We start from the raw sequence: 22,852 nt of genomic DNA, 5'->3' as shown, positions 1-22,852 counted from the left end.
TATATATATATAATTTATTAAAAAGGCTCATATAATCTTATATAATAAAATTGATTTAATACTGAATAGTAGTATCGTTGTAATAATAATATTATTAAGAAAAATTCTTCATGAGTTAGTATGTTCTTTATATTATATAAGCTATGCACTCTAAATTTTTGAGTGTTTTATAGAGCCAAAAAATTTTAATACAAACCTCTAACATTTTACTCTTGCAGCAGCAAAATCCACTTAGCAGATGTGGATATTCCAGATAAGTTATATGTCCTATATACAATACAATTGTCCTAGGCAGGTAAGTTATAATAGCATTTATTCACATCATTTGGAGCAAGATATGATAAGGACCTTGCATCAAAGAAAAAAATTATATTTAGAGCACATAGGGAAATATATCATAATCTCTCTGTTCTAATTTCGCAAGAAAATAATTCTTCATATTTTTAATTATATTTCTATGATACAAAGAATGTTGAACCATACCTTAATGATATTATTTTTTGTAATATTTTTCAAAGAATAAAAGTTTATCAATTCTTCAAGTACAAGTGTTGCTCCTCAACTGCTTCTTTGTAATATTTTTAAGGTGTTTGTAATTTGCAGTTTTACTTCGGGTTGGTAAAAGTTTATTAAAGTTTTACTTCTATCAATACCATAAAAAATTTTGTTTTCTTTTTTATTTTTATTCTATTTTTCTTAATTTAAATAATTATGATATTCAAACATGTGCATTGTATGTGCATCTCAACTAGTAATACCATAAAAGTTGGACAAACCACTACATTTTACATGGCCCACAAAAGAAAAACAAGCACTATCTCTAAACTAAAATTTAAACCCTAATTAAAACCAAAAGCCGTCCCCATTACTTATATATATCCACTAAAATCCTCCATAATTATCAAAGAAAATTGGATAAAATCCCGGATCCACCCACGAACTCCCAACTCCCATATACTGCCCAACACGCGGCGGAGCGGGGGAACCGCGGCCGGCGCCGGCGGTTGGCAACGAGACCTCCCCCCAAAATCATAATCCATCAACATCTCCCCTTTCCCTTCTCCCGTTGCCGCCGCCGCTGTCGCCGCCACCGCCGCCATCTTCTCCTTCACAGTCTTCATCTTCTCCTCAATCAACCTCGCCAAGACCGCTGCATCTTCAACCCCGACGTCCATCAAGTTGCATTTTCCCGCTATAGCTTCGTGCAATTTTATGTTCATCTCCAACTCCCAATTCTCCCTTTGCTGTTTCCTGACTTGTTCTTGAATCTTGAAAAGTTGCTGGTTCAAGTACCCAGATTGATCCACTCTTTTCTTGCACTGTTCAGATTCCGGCATGGATTTGTATTGGACGAGGACTTCGCGGGCCTGGGCATCGTTGGGCCAGACCTCGGGCTGGGCCTCGTCGGGCCCGTAAACTACGACGCAGGCCGGGACGTCACACAGGACGGAGAGCTCGCTCACCTTCTTCAAAAGCCCGCGGCGGCGCTTTTTCAGCGTCGCTCGTCTGGTTGCGTCGTTGGCGATCCATGCCAATGTAACTTTTTTTCTCGCCATGGTTTTGTTTTTGATTTATTTCTTCTGATTTTTTGGGTGAGCTTTTGATTGTTTTTTGCGGTGTTTTATAGAATATTTGAGGGAGAGAGATTTCAATTAGGAGCGGGATCGGAGACAATGTCTCCTAAACTTTAATTATTTACAATTATACACCGATTCCCTTGATTTATTTCCTCTATTGACAATGGATAATTTGGCTTAATTGGTTTAACCTTTTTCAGGGAAAATAACAGGAATTACGTGTGCTTTAGGGCATGTGATCTTTAAAGGATCCTGGGTAGTATAAAGATTTGAGATATAATTCACTAATCTACTGTGTTAATGGATAAGCATGAACTGATTCTCCTATAGATTACATAAATACTATATAATGATGATTTCGTATAGTATTTTTTTTCTTTGAATAAGTTAATAACATATAACTCTTGCCTATAGTAAGTTTCACATATAATTAACTAATAGGCATCTCTTTTCATTTACTAGTGTTGCATGTAACTTTTCTATATAAAGATTTGACTATTTTGTGGCTTAATACCAGAAAACCCCGCTTAGCTTTGGATAATTATTAGATAACCCCTCATAACTTTTAAAATATTAGCAATCCCCCCTTGAGGTTAGGGGTTTTATAAAATCCCCTTTAACTTCAAGATTTTTCAGAAATCCCCCTAAAAATGTGAACCTATTTTGCAGGAAAAAATATCCACCTATATAATTTTACACACCCATAGGACAAATGCGAGTAGGGTTTTCCTGATAAAATCTTACAGTTAAAAATGACTTTTTAAATAATCCATATTCCATAAAATTTCCTATATTTTGATGGTTTTGGTGGGTTATCTGATAATTGTCCAAAATTAAGGGATATTTTCTGATATCTAGGATAGATTTGCTATGTACAAATTTACATCTTTTTTGCTCATATAATTAACAAACAAGCGCATCTTATTACTTCTACTTTGATACACTAAATTAGTTCCATTTATTTTAAACATTGATACCCAAAGCTTATAACATTTTTGACCTTGACACCCCAAAGTTTTTTTACTAGCACTTTGATACCTTAAAGCTCGCGAAGTTTTTAACTTTGAAACCCCAAACTTTTAAGTATCAAAGTATCCAAAATAAAACTTTAGGATATTAAAACGTCAGAAAAAGTTTTGAAGTATCAAAGTCTAAGAAACTATAAATTTTGGGGTGATGAAGTGTCAAAAAAAACTTTAGGATATCAAAATTAAAAATTGTGTAAACTTTACAGTATCAAAGTGCAAATAACCCTTATTCTATTAGATTTCACACATAAATCCTCTATATTAAATATTAGATTCTAAGAGTCAACTCTACTATATAATATCTCAAAAAAAAAATTCATATATAATTGACTATTCTACAAAAAATTTAATTCTCTTTAATTAAGTGATAATTGGAGAGGTCCAATTACTACAATATGTGCCTGAGTATCAAAAGATGAGATTATGAGATATAGCATTTTATTATTATCATTTTCATATTAGTGGTTTTCATGACAAGTGGTTTTCCAAGATGATAGTAAAATCTCACATGTCTATTCTCATTCATTAAACTTGAAATAGACGGTGCATATTGAGATAATTGGACCCTTTCCAATTATCAGCTAACCAGGAATATTGATCCGAATCCATTCTACAACTAAAGTATTTTTTTACAATACATTCACTGTGCAATTCTATTGTATAAATATTTCACGTATAGTGAACTTTTCCATGAACTTGTAAGATAAATCTCTTTATATTTTATCGATTATTAAAACTTAAAGGCAATGCTAAATCTCTTTTTTTCAATTATTAAAACTTAAAGGCAACTCTATTAAATGAACGCTAGAATGAATATGATCTGTTCAGCTAACTTGGCAATGAACTTGTACTTAGATTTAATATGTCTATCATGAAGTTGCATACTTTTATGTAGAAGCTAACAGAACTTCGTCATAATTCTGCATAACAAAATTAAAGATTTTGCTAAAAGAATGACCGATGGTTTTGGCAAAACTTTAATCTTTTTTCTCAAAAAAATTTAAAATTTTCTGAAATCGTCAGTCATTGTCTAGTAGAAGCAGAGCTATAGATCCCATGTAACTACATACCTTTGAACAGAGTTTTTTTGCATACATCCCCCCAACTAAATATCCATATTTGTGAATATATCCTCCAAAATCTTGATATTTGCTAATTTATCCCTTATTCTTCAACATTGAATTTTTCTCTCTCTTCTAAATGTACACATGGCCTTGTTTCATTGGCCTCTCTCAGAGATTAGGTTTTACGTCACGTCGCTCATGCGCTGCAATTGTGGAAGAATGTGACTACAAAAAGCAATCATAATCCAACTTCTATGATGTAAAAAAGTAAAATTTGTTGTTAATCTGCAAAAGTTTTCTCCAGAATTGTGGCATTTTATTTTGATATATATGGAAAAAACCTTTTATAAAAATCAATATCAAATATCTCTCTTGATAAACGTCGTACGGAGTCCCGAAAAGAAGTTATATTTAGATGAATGTTTTAAGGGAAAATTGCTTAGAGGAACTAAATTTAATTAGGCCATGCATTCCCACCACCCAACTAGAGTCAACCTCTTGTAAGCACCTTGACTCAATTTTTCATGCTTTTACACCCCAAACCCAAGATTGTATATGTACTTTATAGTGTATTTATTAGCATTGCCCTTTTTACCCTTTGTACTCATTCGATTTGGGGTGTAGGCTGGAGAGTTTTTTTGTCTTATTGGCCAGCAAAGCAAGTCATCATCAAGTCGAAAGTCACTTCCGCTTGGGGTGTACACTAGAGAGGTTTTTATGGAGGGAAAAGGGAAAATTGGAGGGGGAAATCTACTAAGTTCATGCATGCCTCATTTCAATGTAATATATACCATTCCCTCTTTAGATCTACTAGTAAGACCTTCAACAACCTTCAACAACCATTTATATTCTTAACTTTTTCCTCTTAAGTCCTTCAACAACCACAATGGAAGATTCTTTAATATGTGTGATTTCATTTAACAGTAATGCAACCCTCATTAAAGTCAATTTGGCAACAAGTTTAGCTGAATTGAAGATGCAAGCTGCAAAGAATTTTAAAGTATCGTACGAAAGTTTGTTGATAAGATACTCTATCAAGAAGTTTCCCAATGTCTCATTTGAGCTTTCAAAAGATGAAGATATTCTCAACATGATAGATTATCATCGTTCAATGGGGTTAATTACAGTAACCATGACTATTACTAAAAGAGATGAAGGACCCACCCATGCCATAGGGACAGAAACAGAGCGTAAGTACGTATTCAAAAGTATATTTTCAGGTTCTGGATACACGTGCCATATTACGTGATATATGTGACTTGAAGGCATACAACATGACAAATTGACTTTATTTGTGACATATTGACTTTATTTGTGATATTTAGGTCTTATATGTGACTTTACTGGTAAGTATCACACGTGACTTATAGGTGACCTTTACATTCAACTTGCAGCGTTTCTAATGTAAGCTCACAGTCATCAGAGCATATCGAGGAACCTTATGAGAGGATCACAATCGAGGAATCAGAAAGGATCCCAAACGACAACCCTCAAGGAGAGCATGTGTGGATGATGAACGACGTAGTAAGTGACTCGTCACGGATCCAACATGGTGGCATGAGGCAATTACTAAAAAGGGTAGCAATTTGAAAGCGTAAAAGAAGTTAGAATGGCTCTTATATACTACTCTATAGCTAAGAAGTTTGCTTTTAAATATGTTAACAATGAGCCAAAACGTATTCATGCTAGTTGCATGTTCAGAAAAGAAACAAAATGCACGTGGTTGCTTTTCACTTCACCATTGAGCCATGTGTCGACCTTGGCCATAAAAAAATTTGTTCCTCAACATACATGTGGATAACATAACAACACAGTTGGTCACTTCAGAGCATCAAGAAGGTGGATTGCGAGTATGCTATAATCAATTATGAAGAGGCGTCCATATATAACCCCAACTGACATTAGAAAGGAGTTGCACTCTTAATATGGATTAAGAGTTAATTATTCTAAAGCTTGGCGTGCTAAGGAGATAGCAAAAGACCAAGTATTTGGTTGCACAAGGCATTCATATGATTTACTATCCTAGTTAGTCCACGCGAATTGTTGATGTCTCCTTTAGAATGTATATGTATCATGGTGAACCGTAAATGTGACATGTCAAAACGCTATGTGACAGATACACGTCCAATGTGATATTTTAACATTATATGTGACAACTAATCCCTACATGTGACATTTAGACCTTATATGTGATATTTTGACCTTATTTGTGACTTTTGAGTATTACATGTGATAGTTAGATCTTGTTCATCATTTAACAAGTTATTTGTGATTTAACCATCATTTTTAGGTACCAAATGAAGGTGATGAAAACAAACCCAGGCAGTGTCTTCACCATTGAACAAGAGGAAAGGAGATTCAAATATTTGTTTGTATCGTATGGTGGATGCATACAAGGGTTTCTCAAGGGATGTAGGCCATTGCTCTTTCTAGATGGGATTTTTCTGAAGGATCGCTACAAAGGGATCCTATTAGGTGTGACAGCTTATGATGGTAATCAAGGTATATTTCCACTCGTATTTTGTGTTTGTGACCAAGAAAATGAAGCAAATTAGAGTTGGTTTATTCAAGGATCGCGGTATATTTTGTACAATCGAACAGAATCATACAATCCACCCCATCCTCTAGTAATTTTGTCAGATGCCGACAAAGGAATAAAACAATCTTTAAAAGATATATTTCTAGATGTGTACCACTCTAGATATGTACTTCATCTCTTTGAGAATTATAAATTAAAGCTTAGAGAGATGAGTTTTTGCCTCAAGTGCTGCTCAACGTATTTCAAAATTATTGGAGTTTGCTGCACACAAGTACACGGAAAGAAAATTTAAAGTTGTTTTACATCAGATTAGGATGACAGATCAAAGAGCTTACCTAGTAGCTCTAAGTTATGTTCCAAGTAATTGGGCGAATTCTGTATTTTCTGGTATAAGGTACGTCAAATATCATTACCTTTACTTGTGACATTATGCTTTTATATGAATTTGAGCCTTTAAAAGTCACTTGTGACCTTTACTTGTCTCGTGTGACAATACGTCATTAAATGTGACACTTAGCTGTGCGTTGTGATCTTTTGTTGTTGGGTGTGACATTTGATATTTATATGTGACACATGGCTATAATTTGTGATAGTGAAATTTTTGTTTGATTCACAGATATGGTCATATCACTTCTAACGTTGCTGAATCTTTCAACAGTTGGATTCGTGTGGCGAGAACAGTTCCCATTTGTGATATGATGGATCACATTCGTGTGCAAATTATGGAAAGGATGAATAATCGCCACAAGATGGCAACAAAATAGAATAACTATCTATGTCCTAAAGCAGAAAAAATACTCTAAGAAAATGTCACCAAGGGAAGCACTCTTGAAGTATCACACTCTACAGCTGAAATCTTTGAGGTATCATCTTAAAAATCAGTACAAGTTGATTTAGATCATAAAACATGCATGTGTCGTGGATGGGATATATTGTGAATACCATGTAAACATGCGTGTGCTGTTATCAACTTTATGCATAGAGATGTGTATCGGTTTTACGATTGGTTCATGACGACTGAAGCTTTCAAAAAAAGTTACGAACCATTCTTGTTCCAAATTACGATAAGCCAGATGTCACAGATGAAACAGTTAGCATTCTTCCTCCAAAGACGACAAAGAGACGTGGAAGGAACAAGAATAGACGTATCAACAATAGATCAGAGAATAGACGTGCAATTAGATGCTCAAGATGTCACGCTAAAGGACATAACCGAGTCACGTGCACGGAACCTATCCAAGATTAACGTTTCCCGACAGAATGCAAACTCTTTTGTGACTATTGTCTGTTACATGTTACTTTTGCCATTTTGTTATGACATTTACAACTTATATGTGACGTATTACCTATTCGTGTTAATTATTCCATTTTGTTGTGACATTTACTACTTATATATCATGTATCACCTGTTCGTGTGACGTATTACCTGTTCAGATCTTATATGTTAAAGATATTGTTGCCATTTTGTTGTGAAATTTACTACTTTTGCCATTTTGATATTCTGTGTGACATATCATCTCTTCCCTCAAGGATCCCCTTGATGAAAAAATATGCATGTATGCAACCATAAAATCTGTATAAATATAACATAACACTTAATAGCAGGATATGTAACAGGTAACGAGAATAAAACACAGAAAATGTACAAATATCACATAACAGCATCAAAATATCACACAGAATATCAAAATGTCACATAAATAGAGCATAAGTCACTACATACTAAAATGCCACAAATAATCCCCAAAAGTCACACAGAATATCAAAATCACCTGTTTAGCTTTAATATGTTAAAGAAAAGATCACCAAGAAATTCCATCCATGTTAGTAAATTGGTTATCATTTACAAATAGCGTTTAAATAACTAGCATCCATCACATATCAACCAACAAATGAAACAATTACATCTGGAGTCTAATACTTCCACTCAATCATAGGTACATCACTACCCCCAAAGTACAATAGATATTCTGGATCATCACTGTCTAATTTCAACCATAGCTTTTTCCATTCACGACCTTCACATATGATTTGAGTAGCAAGTCCTGCTTGTAGCATATGCGACTCCCTGTGTAAGGCTTCAATGTTCATTACCTCCCTTCCCTCGAGGATCGCCTTGATGAAAAAATATGCATGTATGCCACAATTATATCTGTAAAAATATAATATAATACTTAACAACATGATATGTAACTGGTAACGAGAATATACAATAGAGAATGTACAAATATCACATAACGACATATATGTCATAGGGAATATCAAAATATCACATAAATGCAGCATAAGTCACACTACATACTAAAATGTCACATAACATCCCAAAAAGTCACGTAAAATACCAAAATGTCACATATTGATATGAATATATCACTCACAATGTCACTAACCCATGCAACAATCACATATATTAATACATTGTTTAAGTATAAGAAACTTACGAGCCTTTTTGCGTTCGACAAGGAACTGCTTCATATTTGAATGCTCTCCATGTCGACACCTGATTGTATCCACTCACCATACTAACTAAAAATAGTTGGATGGTCAGCACGTCTCTAGCCCATGCCTCGTGGTCAGCGGAGCTGTAATGTCTGTATTTTTTTGCCCCAAGTTGACCTCAAGGACATGCCAATGATCAGCGTGACATAGCGAAATTATCAACACATCCTTCCTTTCATCTATATGCTTCTTTATATAATTTTTGTAGACACTACGCTCATCCAAATTTGAAGCAGTTAGTAACCAAATCTGTCAAAAAAAAGAAAGTAAGCGGAAGAAAGTCATATAAATACAATATAACTCAAATTGTATTATGATCGACATTACTCACACTAAAATATGATGTGACAATAGCAAATTTTCTTTCGACATGGGCATTTTCTGGCAACATAAACCATGTTCGAAGTCTTGCAACCAGTGCTTCAATGGTCTAATGATTACAAATGTAATAAATCATGTAAATGTCAAAAACTTGAGTAACACCGCAACTTAAACAAAAACTAACCTCATCCTTTAATCTTCCACCATGTAGAAGATGAAGCATATCATATCTGCATATAGTATGGTCTTCAACCTCAAAAATAGTCCTCCTACAAAATGTAGAAGACAATCAATGTATAAGCGATATATTCAAATCAACACCAAAATATCACAGGAAAACACTAAATGTCACATACAAACACTGAATATCACAGGAAAACACTAAATGTACTCAGACAAACAGTAATGATCACATTTTGCGTGTGTATGTCACAAACTTAAGGTAACTATCATAGATCTAATATAAATATCACAGAATAACACTTAATACTTACTTGTCAACTTTAATGTAAGAAAATATTGAAGCCACTTGTTTTCATCATCTGATACATCGGTAATGTCCTGAACGGTAAAATTATGGTAAAATCCTTCGTTGATTGTTCCAGGTAGCCTGATATCAAAGTCTTGTGAAGATGGAATGCTCATATTCAACATCCCCAATAAATTTTTTTCCTCTTCACTTTTTTCCCTTTTTCATAGCTTTGCAACGGATGTTCTCATACCCAGGTGTGAAATTACAAGTGGCTTCTCCTCATCCTTCTCCCCCTTGTCGTCATCTTCCACCACAACGACATCTTTCTTCCCTTTTCTTTTTTCTTAGGCATTTCTGTTTGGAAGAGAGATTCTAAGAACTTGGGCTTCTTTGTTGTTCTCTGGCTCTTTGCCCGTCGCCCCTGAACAAATGCTTTCAAAGTATCACTTTCCTCCCTCCTCTTCCTTCCCTTCTTCTTTTTAGGAACTTCCTCAGCTACTTTCACCTCTTTAGGCTGCATAAAGATCAGAGTTAATGAATATATATCACAGAAATAGGACATGAATATATATCACAGGAGATATTCATTTATCACAAATAATAAGCAAACATCACAGGTAAACTGTTTACGTCACAAAATTAGAAAACATGTCACAAGATACATACGAATGTCACAAAGGGTAGACAATTGTCACAAATAACAGGGAACTATCACAGATAAGGTGTAAATATCACAGGCAATAAGCAAATATCACAAAGGAGAATTACCTCCTTAAGTTCAATGCCCATGTCTTGGGTTTGATCACCTTCTTTCTCTGCCTCATCTTCCTGCCCTTCTTCTTTCTCTATTTGAGGCTGCATAAATGTCAAACAATAACCAATTTAAATTCAGAAAATATTTTCTCAATATCTTTTTTCCTCATGTTATTACCTCTCCTTTCTTTTGCCTGATATGTTTCTGTTCTGCAAATCTTTTCTCAGTTTCGGCTTTAATAGCCATCATATCAACGTTGCGAGCAATAAGTTCTTGTTCATAGGCTTCATTCAACATCACCAACTTTTTATAAGCTTCATTCTACATTAACAATAAACTGATAGTGAGGAAATATCACAAATAAGAAGATGACACATCCAAATCATCAACATTACCTCTTTTTGAACTCTTTTCTTCCCCAAAGATTTTTCAGCTGTAACATCCTCCTTTATTTTAGCCTTCATCTTTGTAGGCTTTTGCTTTATCTCCTCATGGACATACCTCGCCACATCTTGCTCCTGTAAGATGTGGATTGCGGCTTCCGATTTCTTCATAATCGTTGTAGTTCGTAATGAACCCACCTTCTTACCCTCCAATGTCCAATTTATCATTGGTGGCTTGGATTCATCTACTCTTATCGGCTCCTTGATGTTTGAAATCTTTTAGTACCATAGGTTCAAAAAAAGGCCACATTCAAATAATAAAGTATAACATATTAGATACAAATGTCACCGATAAATGGCAATAATCACATACAAGAAGATAAACTCACACATTAACTACAAATGTCACATATCAGGGACAAATATCACACATGGGTCACAAACGTCACATATTGGTGGCTTGGATTCATCTACTCTTATCGGCTCCTTGATGTTTGAAATCTTTTAGTACCATAGGTTCAAAAAAAGGCCACATTCAAATAATAAAGTATAACATATTAGATACAAATGTCACCGATAAATGGCAATAATCACATACAAGAAGATAAACTCACACATTAACTACAAATGTCACATATCAGGGACAAATATCACACATGGGTCACAAACGTCACATATGATTAGAATATATCACATGTAGAAGACACTTATCACATATGACAAGATAATATCACATTTAAATGGTAATAATCACATATAACAAGATAATATCACATACAAACTACAAATAAATAGCAAACTTAAACAATGCAAATTAGATACAACTGTCGCATATAAGTGTCATATATCACATGTAAAAGGTAATGATCACAGATAATGTGCAAATGCAACATATTACTTACAAATAACACAGATAACTCACCGATAGTAATGGAGAGCAGCCGCTAAGATATGTCTGCCCCTTCTTCACTATCTTTGCAACATTGAAAGAGTCCCACAATTCCTTATAGATGATCGTCGCCCATGGGAAATGATCCACCATATCTATTCTAGCCATATATTTAAACATATGTCGTGGTGCATTTATTCTCGCGGTCGGAGTCCATATCATTGTGAGTTGGTAGAGAATTTGAAGCATAACAAAATCTAAAACATCCGTCCTCTTTTTTGACTTAACCAATTTTTTCAATAGGGCCTCAAGGTAGTCTCGGCCTTTCTTGTATTGTGATTGTTACTTGTTGTTGAAGTATGTGGTCCATATTCTATTCTCCGTATTGCGATTGCCTTCGGGTTTCTTCCCTTCATTATTAAACCGGGTATGTTTAAGCACCCAATTTACATCAAACGTGTACGCTTGTTTAGTCCCAGTTTAGCTATCCTTGAAAAAAAACTTTCCCGTGGCTAAATCCAGATGATCTAGCAGCAACATGATCGTGGCCTTGTCCGATAGAATTGCTCCAAAGCTAACATAGTTTTTGAAATTGGAGGAACCATAAGTCTTCCAATGTTCATCCCTCATTCGTGGAACAATTCCATCCATGAATTGATAATATCCATGTATATTGCAACAAATTCTGATTTCATACTTACAGTAAAACACAACACAAGAGATACTACATCAACTTAGGGTTCTAATGCGGCTAAATTCACAATGCTAAACAAATTAAATCAACAAATGTGAATAATTGGGTTGATACTTACATCTCAGGCTTTATTGTAGCTGATTCAGATAAGTGAGATGATGATGTTATCATCCTGTATTTTTAGCAGCAGAGTGTCACTGTTCGGTGAGAAGAGGACTCGCAGCGATGAGCTGCGGTCAAAGGCGGGGGGGGGGGGGGGGGGGGGTCCTTGTCGGCGGGACGAGGTCGCGAGCGAGGACAGGGGTTCAAGAGGTGAGCGGATCCGCCAAAAGAGGCGAAGACGACGACGACGGAGGGCAGGGTGCCGTCTTTAGAGGGAAGAGGGGTTTCGAAGAACGATGGACCTGAGCAGCGGCGGACTTCGTCGAAAGACCGACGAAGACGGAAGGTCGTTCAAAGGAGTCGCCGAAGATGAAGACGATGGCGATGAGCCGGCCGGCGGTCTGACGAGGAAGAGGGTTTCGAAGACAAAGACGACGAGCAGTTAGGGTTGTCGTCGTCGTCGGTGGTCTTGAGAGGAAGAGGGATGGTCTCGAAATTGGTTGCAGTTGGTTTCGATAACAACGCTCAGAAAGGGATGGTGGTATAGTGAATTGGGAAGGGTAATTTAGGGATACTTTTTTGGGTGGTGTGTCTGTACTCAAATTGGGGGCTTGTTGTAAGGGCTTTTTGGTTATGGTTTTTAGGCTTGAGGTGAGGATGCATGACCCAATTAAATTTGGTTCTCCCAAGCAATTTTTCCTTGTTTTAATGTTAAATTAAATAGGAAGCTTATTAATCTATTGGGCCTCCCCGGGCGTTTTGGCCCGTTTAGTTCATTTTTTAACCTCTCCGAATTAATGTTCGTAATATATGAGGCTATGGTCCACATGTTATTGGCTCTTGGGCATGTCCACAGTAGAATTGTTAGGATCTTTAAAAATCCGAATTAAGTTCGGCCCCAAGATTCAGATCCTCTCCGCTCCGCTATAAAAAAATAATTGTGAGACCATTATTTAATTAAAATTATTAATTATTTAGTGTATGATCATAATTTTTTTCCAATGCAAAGTAGAAATGATTGCAATAAACAGAATTAGAATGAGTGTTAAATTTAGAATAAATCATAATCATTCACTAAATAATCAACAGTTATAAATAAAAATAATAATATATCCATTATTTTTTTACGGTGGAGAGGGTCAAATTCCTCTTTTTCCTACCATAATCCTTCCCTCATTCCCTCTTCATCCTTTTCAGTTTTTCCCTCCGCCTTTTGGATTAACATCAAATCCAAATATGTCCTTTTTGATTTTCATCTAAGATTTGTTGCACTTTGATAGCATAATTATCCAGAATATATCAAAGACATCGTACAAGAATCTTCAAGAATTTTCGTATATCTAACATAAGATACATCTATGCTACACTCAACGCCTACAATGAAATTTAAAAAAAGGTAAATGTCAAAGTAACAACATATTGCCAAGTGGCAGCTGGTTTATTTACTTTTAAACCTCTTGATAAAAATTTTAACATTCTTCGGGAAAATTCAAAGTTTGAAACTTTGAAGCTTGCGGTGCGATGTTTATCATGTTGAAGATACACCATCCTGAAGCCATGCCTCAAAATCCTTAGGAGGTGTTGGTTAACTCGAACATTTTTCGTAGAAAAGAAATAATTTTTAGTATGTGATAATTTTTTAAAGTAGGATATTTTAGTGGGATAATTAAGATTAATTTTTTAAAACACGATATTTATTAAGAAAATTGTTAGTATAATTGAGGATAACTTTCAATAATCAATAAGCATATAGGTCATAATTTTTGATGATAAGACTATTATTTATATAATTTAAACGTACTATTATTATCAATAATTATTTGATGTAGTGTTAATTAATCTTGAAAAACTATTGGATAGATTATAAAATATTATTATTATAATAATTTGTAAATTTTTGATTTTTTTTGGAATTATTATTGTAATACAAATTAAAAAAGTTTTTTCTTTTTTTGTCTTCTTTTTTCAATCTGCTAGACATCATTCTGCCACATCTTAAATTTAAGTTATTTTTAACAAAACATGAATTTTATAATTTTTAAATTTAAATTAATTATACAATTCTGATATTTAATAAAAAATAAAAATAACATTAAATAGAAAGGTAAGAAGAGATATGATCTAATCTTATGGTGTGGTTTGAAGTAATGGAGAAATGAAATATGAAAATTAAAAAAATAAATAAGAAAATTCTTGTATTTTACCATCTAGTTCTAGGTCAAAACTAGGACAATATAAGAGACTAGGACACTCTCTTTTCTATATGAAATTGATAAAAGTGGGATAAATTTTTATAATTATCCAAGTTCTACTTTTCATCCAGTTCTAGTTGACTAAAACTGTATAATTCTATCCTAGTTCTAATTCCAATTGACTTAACACTATAAAAATTTGTCCAACAAATTATCTTAGTTCTAATTATGAGCTCTATTTGTCTAACCCCCCATTATAATTAGGACAATTTTTGAAAACCAACCCATTTCCAAACTTATTCATCAAAAACGACCTATTTGAAACTTATTTGCCAAAAGCGACCCAGTTTCAGCCAACTGGCTGAAACTGGGTCGTTTTTCACGGAACTTCAAGTCCCGTGAAGTTTTTTATATAACAAAATAAAGTTTGGTATTTTTTTTCGCCAAAAACGACCCAGTTTCAGCCAACTGGCTGAAACTGGGTCGTGTGAAGTTTTTTATATAACAAAATGAAGTTTGATATTTTTTTTGCCAAAAACGACCCAGTTTCAGCTAGTTGGCCAGTTTCAGGCTGAAACTGGGTTGCTTTTGACAAATAAGTTTCAAAGAGATTGTTTTTTATAATTATTTTTGGGAATGGGTTGTTTTTCAAAATTTGTGTTTGTAATTACTCTCAGTTAAGGACTCTTGTATCACAAGAGTTTGTCAGGACCTTGTGATTACTCTCAGTTAAGGACTCTTGTGATATCTCAGTTAAGGACTCTTGTATCACAAGAGTTTGTCAGGACCTTGTAATTACTCTCAGTTAAGGACTCTTGTATCACAAGAGTTTGTCAGGACCAGGTCAACTTAAATCCTATTGGACGTTAGCTTATGGTGCTATTTTATTCCAAAATAACTTTATTCCAGTCCTATTGGATTTCCAGGTCGGCCAACATGAAGTCCGGACTTTGTTTGGTCTCATGTGCGGATACACGACTAGGATCAAAAGAGCAACAATTCAATGGTCAATATCAACTCAAGGGTTAATTAATTGAGGGTTTTATTCACTATGGTACCGTTTGGCAAAGGGTTAAGTGAGGGGTTAAGGAGACTTAACCCCGTCTTAACCTGCCAAACACAACAAATCTATATAAGGGTTAAAGTGAGTTAACTCTCCATAATTTGCCAAACATAAAAAATATAGAAGGATTAAGTTAACCCCTCTAGAGGGGTTAAAATGAGTTAACCCCTCAAAATGAGGGGTTTACTAATACTCCTATTTAGATGGAATAAGAGTTAACCCTTCTAATTATAAAGAAAATAGTCAAAATCATTGTTATTCCCAAACACTAAAACTGATCATAAGGGCTAAAATAAAACTTATTTAACGGGTTAATAATTTAGTCCTTCGGATTATCAAATGGGCTAAGCACATTAATCCTTCTCTTTAACCCCTCTTCATTAACCCTTTGCCAAACGGGGCCTACAAGGATAAGAGGCATATTGCAGCCGGTTGAAAAATGCATCGAAAAGCACAACAGCCTTCGCGATTGCTATTTGCTGCACCTAGACATCCGCAGATGTATGGGGCTGTAACTGATTGTATTTCGCTGCAGGCATTGTGCTTCTTGTTGCAGTCAAGATAGCCGTCACGAAAGTCTTGCATGCGGAACACTTGGCTAGTCATACACTGCATATTTTGCCTGCTGCAAGAGATCTCAATGGCGACAGCTACAACTATTAGGAAAAACCCGGGGCTACACTAAACCCCTTTAACAGCAGAAACACAGTATAGAGAAAAGTACACCAAGATTTACGAGGTTCGGCAAACTTGCATACGTCCTCGGTGTTAGTATTTGTTTGTAAAAAACAAGATAGTCCCACATTGGAATTTTGAACATTCTTTTAGAGGTTTAAAAGCATTGAATGATTATTGGGCTTTGAATAATTGATCAAAGTGTAGTCTTCTAAACCCACTTGCGGGTAGCGCGAATAATGCGCGATTTTGACGCGATTATTAGACGCACTTAGTACTTTTTTTAAAATGTTATTTTGAATTTTAAAAAATTATGAAAAGACAAGTGACAGTTGAAAAGTGGCTGTTTGCTCCAAGGGGTGTTTTGAAAAGTTGTGACTGTTGGAAGCAGATTTTCAAAACCTATAAATAGTTTATGTTTTCAGATATCTAAATAACAATTCTTTTCTGAATCTTTTCTATCAAAAACTTCTGCAATATTACAAACTTGTTTCACAACGTATTAAGGAAAATTCCAGATTTGCTTACTGGAATTTTCATTTTCTATTGTATCATGGGAAGAAAATTTGCATTAACCCGAAGCAACTTTGAATATCAAGTGGGGGCAAATATTTCTTTAAGGAAAGTGTTTCACGCCTCAGAATTTCTGTCTCCTTTAATTTTAAAACTAACACTCGGGAGCAACACAATTAATTTCTTATTAATCAACAAGAAATTGCAATGCAAGAGCAGCTTTCAAACTTAAGATCTCTCAATAAATGCTAATTATTACTGTAGCTACAGTAATAAAACCCCCTTCTTAAATACCCCATTTAATTTCTCCCTCAAATAAATTTCCCCTCAATAAATTCCCTCTTCTTAATTCCTCCCTCAAAAACGTGAGCTGGAGAAAAAAAACAGAGAAGAAGAGAAGAAAGGGGGAGCCGCCGCTAGGGGGTTGGAAACGCGAGGAGAGAGAGAAGAAGCCTTGGGGTTTCCCTTTTATAGAGAAACCCTAGCGACAGGTTGGCGACAGCCTGTCGCCGAAGCTCGCCTGCAACGCTCGAGCTCGAGCTCAGACTCGCTTGTAAAGTCCAAAAAGCTCGCCTGAGATCCTCGATGCTCGCCTGCCGTCGTCCGCTCGCTCGAGTTCGCCTTGAATCAATTCTCGAGCTCGCCTGCAACAAGCCAAAATCGCCTCGACCTCGCCTGGAGTGGAGCTCGCCCGCGCTCGCCTGAAGCACGAGTGCTCGAGCTCGCCGTCGACCTCGCCAGAAGCTCGCCTCTAGCTCGCTGTCGACTTCGCCTGCGAAGGTTTGATTCTTCACCCAAATCCAACAATCTCCCACTTGGAGAACAAACCATCGTTAGCAGTCTATCTCAACAAGCATCATCTCCTGTGTGGCTCCGTCCTCATCACCTATGCATGAAGGCTAATTGAAGTTGCACACAACTCCAGTTTCTAAATGGTCACCGTCTTTGTTAACATATCTGCTGGATTCTTATTTCCTAGAATCTTCTCCAGTTTTAACACGTCATCTTCCAACAGGGATCTGATGAAGTGGTACCGAAGCCCAATGTGCTTCGTTCTGGAATGAAATACGGAATTATTAGCCAAGTGAATCGCATTCTGACTATCACTGTGCAAAACATTCTTCTCCTGCTTGAATCTCAGCTCTGTTAGCAAACCCTGAAGCCATATTATCTCTTTGTTGGCTTCAGTCACTGCTACATACTCAGCTTCTGTAGTGGATAGAGTGACAATCTTTTATATCTGTGATATCCAACTAACAGCTGTAATTCCGACAGTGAATACATAGTCGGTAGTGCTTCTTCGGTGATCGACTTCACCTCCAAAGTCTGCATCTACGTACCCTTGCATTTCTACCTCTCCCTTACCAAAGTGCAAACACTTCTGTGTGGTGTCTCGTAGATATCTCAGAATCTACTTGACAACTTCCCAATGAGCTTTTCCTAGATTCGACATAAACCGGCTGACCACTCCCACTGCATGGCCAATGTATGGTCTAGTGCAAACCATTGCGTACATCAAATTTTCAATGACTGAGTCGTAAGGAACCTTAGTCATACTCTCTTTCTCTTCTCCATCTGAGAAGACTGATCCTTTGACAGGCGAAAGTGACTAGCCAAGGGTGTGCTCACTGGCTTGGCGTCGCCCATATTGAATCTCTACAAAACACGGTTGATGTACTCTATCTGAGATAACTACAAGAGACCTCTCTTCTTATCTCTCGTGATTTGCATTCTAAGGATCTTCTTTGCTGGACCCAAGTCTTTCATGTCAAACTCCTTTGACAACTGCTACTTCAAACTCTTGATATCCTCCATATCTGCACCTGCAACCAACATATCATCAACATATAGCAGTAAGATGATATAACTGGACTGATATCTTTTAAAATAACAACACTGATCAGTGTTGCACTTCTGGAAATCTTCCTTGTGCATGAAGTCAAACTTTTCGTACCACTGTATTAGGGCTTGTTTCAGGCCATACAAGCTCTTCTTGAGTCTGCACACCAGGTTCTTCTTCTTTTCTTCTGAGAAACCTTCTTGTTGGTGCATGTATATCTTCTCTTTTAGATCTCCATGAAGAAACATAGTCTTTACGTCCAATTGCTCGAGATGAAGATATTCAATAGCTACAATACTCATCACTGTTCTGATAGTATTAAGCTTCACTACGGGAGTAAAAATATCGGTGTAGTCAATTCCTTCCTTCTGCTGGAATCCTTTGATAACTAGCTGGGCTTTATATCTTCTGGAGCCATCATGCTCCTCTTTTACCCGGTACACCCATTTGTTATGGAGTGCCTTCTTATCCGTTGGCAACACAGCTAGTTCTCATGTCTGGTTTGAGATGAGAGACTTTATCTCATCTTTCATGGCAAGCTCCCACTTTCTCGCATCTCCACTCTGACAAGCTTCATCATAGCTTTCAGGCTCCCCTCCATCTGTCAACAACAGATAGTTCATATACTCCTGTTGGGCACATGAAGCCGAGAAGATCTTCTTAATATCGGAGCTAGTACGTCGGGCTCATGTGCACCGTTCTGTCCAACAGGCTCTTCTGGCTGAGGATCTTCTGCATTGGGTTCTTCCGAGAGGTTACTCGGGACATCATCTGCATCTACAAATGTTGGATCGCTCTCTGAGTCATCTGTCTTGTGCATGTCCTTGTACATTACCTTCTCGTTGAATATCACATCTCTGCTCCTGATCACCTTTTTGTTTTCGTTGTCCCAAATGCGGTAGCCGAACTCATCTTCACCATACCCGATGAAAGTGCATTTCGTTGACTTGGGATCAAGCTTATTACTGTCTTGATCACTAATATGCACATAAGCTACACAACCAAAAACTTTAAGATGTGAGAGTTTTACCTCCTTTTCGTACCATACCTCTTCTGGTATTCTGTGCTCCAATGGAACCGATGGACCTCGGTTGATCAAGTAAGCTGCTGTGTTGACTGCTTCTGTCCAAAACTGCTTCGGTAGGCCTGACTGTATCCGAATGCTTCTGTCTCTCTATCAACGTTCAGTTCATCCGCTCAGCCACACCATTATGCTAAGGCGTGCCGGGCACGGTTCTCTCCATTCTGATCCTGTGCTCATAGCAGAACTTCTTGAATCCGGTGTCTTCATACTCACCATCATTGTCGGTTCTGAGCTTCTTTATTCTCAGACCAATCTCATTCTCGGTCATGGCTTTTCATCTCCTGAAAGCATCAAATACTTCTGACTTATGCTTCAAAAAGTAGACTCACACTTTCCAAAAGTGATCATCGATAAGTCACTAAGTAGTGTTTTCCACCAATGGACATGATGGTGGTTGGTCTCTAAACATCTGAGTGAACGAGCTCTAGTTTCTCATTCCTGGGGGTTTTGCCACTTGTCTGAAAGCTGACTTTCTTCTGCTTTTCAAGTATGCATTATTCACACATGTCCATCTCCACTGACTGCAGTCCTTAGAGTTTTCCCTTTGTGTGCATGATTTTCATCACCTTCTCACTCATATGACCGAGTCTCTAGTGTCACAGCTTTGAAGTCTCATTGCCTGCTGCAACTGAGATCAAACAACGTGCACCTGCTATTATATACTGGGTACCAGTCTTCTTGCCTCGGACAATCATTATTGCGCCCGTTGAGATCTTCCAATCATCTCCATGGAAGGTCGTAGTGTATCCTTCGTCAGCCAACTGGCCTACGAATATTAAGTTCTTTCTCAGATCGGGAAGTGTGATATCTTTCTGCTCCCATACTGACCCGTTCAACTTAATATTCACTATACCTTTGCCCACAATAGCACACGGTTGATTATCACCTATGTATACATATCCAAGATTTCCAGGAACATACTTATCGAAGAATTCTTTCTGAGAAGTAGCATGGAACGACGCTCCTGAATCTAACACTCAAGATTCCTCTTTGCTCTCCAAAGAGCATATCAATACGTCGTCTCCTCCTGAGATGGAAGTGACATTCACCTTTGCCTTTACCTCATTCTCCTTCTGTGCACTCTTGAACTGATTCTTGTAATGTCCGGTCTTTCCATAATTCCAACACTCGATAGACTTTGAGGTTGCTTGGATTCCTTGACTTATGCCTCATGTCCTTTGATCTATCTCTGTAGTTTGATTTGCCTCGTTCGTTCCTTCTGGTTGAATTTCTACCTTTTGACTCTGTATGCAATACTGAAGAGGTTGTAGCTTCACTCGACTCTCTTCGTCGGATCTCGTCACCAAGAACCAGATCACGAACGTCATTGAACTTTAACTTGTTGCTTCCCGATGAGCTACTCACAGTCGTAACTATAGCGTTCTAGCTTTCTGATAGGGAAGACAAAAAGATCAGCGCTTGAACTACCTCATCAAACTTAATTTCAACTGAACTCGATTGGGTTGTGACCGTGTTGAGTTCATTGAGGTGTTGTGCAACTGACGCGCCTTTCGCCATTCTTAGATTGAATAACCGCTTTATCAAATGAACTTTGTTCGCGGCTAATGGCTTCGCATACATATTTGAGAGTGCTGTCATAAGACCCGCCGTGATCTTTTCCTTTGTAATATTGAACGCAACATTACGAGTCAACGTCAATCTGATAACTCAGAGGGCTTGTATGTCTAGAATGTTCCACTCATCTTCCTTCATAGAATTTGGCTTCTTCCCCGAGAGGGGTTAATACAGATTTTTCTGATACAAATAATCCTCTATCTGTATTTTTCAGAATCCAAAATTTGTTCCATCAAACTTCTCTAATCTCACTTTTCTTTCATTTGCGGCCATCGTTCCCACTTAATCTGACTTCCTCTAAATTATTTCAGGCTCTAATACTAGTTGTTAGGAAAAACCTAGGGCTATACTAAACCCCTTTAACAGCAGAAACACGGTATAGAGAAAAGTACATCAAGATTTACGAGGTTTGACAAACTTGCCTACGTCCTCGGGAGCCACACAATTAATTTCTTATTGGTTTGAGATCTCTCAATAAATGCTAATTATTACTGTAGTTATAGTAATAAAATCCCCTTCTTAAATACCCCCTTTAATTTCTCCCTCAAATAAATTTCCCCTCAATAAATTCCCTCTTCTTAATTCCTCCCTCAAAAACATGAGCTGGAGGGGAAAAAACAGAGAAGAAGAGAAGAAAGGGGGAGCCGCCGCTAGGGGGTTGGAAACGCGAGGAGAGAGAGAAGAAGCCTTGGGGTTTCCCTTTTATAGAGAAACCCTAGCGACAGGTTGGCGACAGCCTGTCGCCGAAGCTCGCCTGCAACGCTCGAGCTCGAGCTTACCTGCAGAGCTCGAGCTCGAGCTCGCCTGCAGAGCTTGAGCTCGAGCTCGCCTGTAAAGTCCCTAAGCTCGCCTGAAGATCTTCGATCTCGCCTGCCCTCGTCGCTCTCTCGAGCTCGCTTGAACCAATTCTCGAGCTCGCCTGCAACAAGCCGAAATCGCCTCGACCTCACCTGGAGTGGAGCTCGCCCGCATTCGCCTGAAGCACGAGCGCTCGAGCTCTTCGTCGACCTCGCTAGAAGTTCGCCTCGAGCTTGCCGTCGACCTCGCCTGCGGAGGTTTGATTCTTCACCCAAATCCAACAACAATGGCTGCAAATACTTACATTTCGCGACAGCTAGTAGTTGCTGCAAATCATAATACATGGCTACAGCTACACCTGCACTGAGATGTGAGAATGTGTGGTGTTTGTTGCATGCAACATTATGTTATAATTTGTGACATGTCCTGGTTACTATAATTTCTTGCATTTCACTGCACCTGTGATACATTAGTTGCAGGTCATTGCTAATATGTCTTGCCCTATTTGTATCCAACAGTGTATTTCAAAAACCTATCATATCAAGGATCACCAAAGAAAACTATAAGCAAAGTCTAGTGCTCAAACAACAGTTTATTATTTCTGAATAATTTGTCATAAAAAAGAGATGGATCGAAGTAATTCAAGTCACGATCAAGTTCATTCAAAATTACAAAAACTCAATTAAGCCATACAAGAACTTCAAACACAAATCGCCTAGAGTCTCAAGCATTGACTGATTAATAGTACAGTCTTCATCGAAAAGGGAGTTGCATTATCCAGATCTTCATC

General features: G+C 37.1%; 1 protein-coding gene across 1 annotated transcript; it reads right to left on the bottom strand.

The window, feature by feature from the left end:
- LOC109824111 (agamous-like MADS-box protein AGL80) lies at positions 870-1,700 on the bottom strand. The gene has a single exon (XM_020390635.1). It carries the CDS (start codon positions 1,554-1,556, stop codon positions 870-872), a length of 687 nt encoding a protein of 228 aa, XP_020246224.1. The 5' UTR covers positions 1,557-1,700.

The sequence above is a fragment of the Asparagus officinalis genome, chromosome 9 (assembly GCF_001876935.1).
Source record: "Asparagus officinalis chromosome 9, Aspof.V1, whole genome shotgun sequence".
NCBI classification, from domain to species: domain Eukaryota; kingdom Viridiplantae; phylum Streptophyta; class Magnoliopsida; order Asparagales; family Asparagaceae; genus Asparagus; species Asparagus officinalis.
This window is presented reverse-complemented; position numbering and strand designations above follow the sequence as displayed.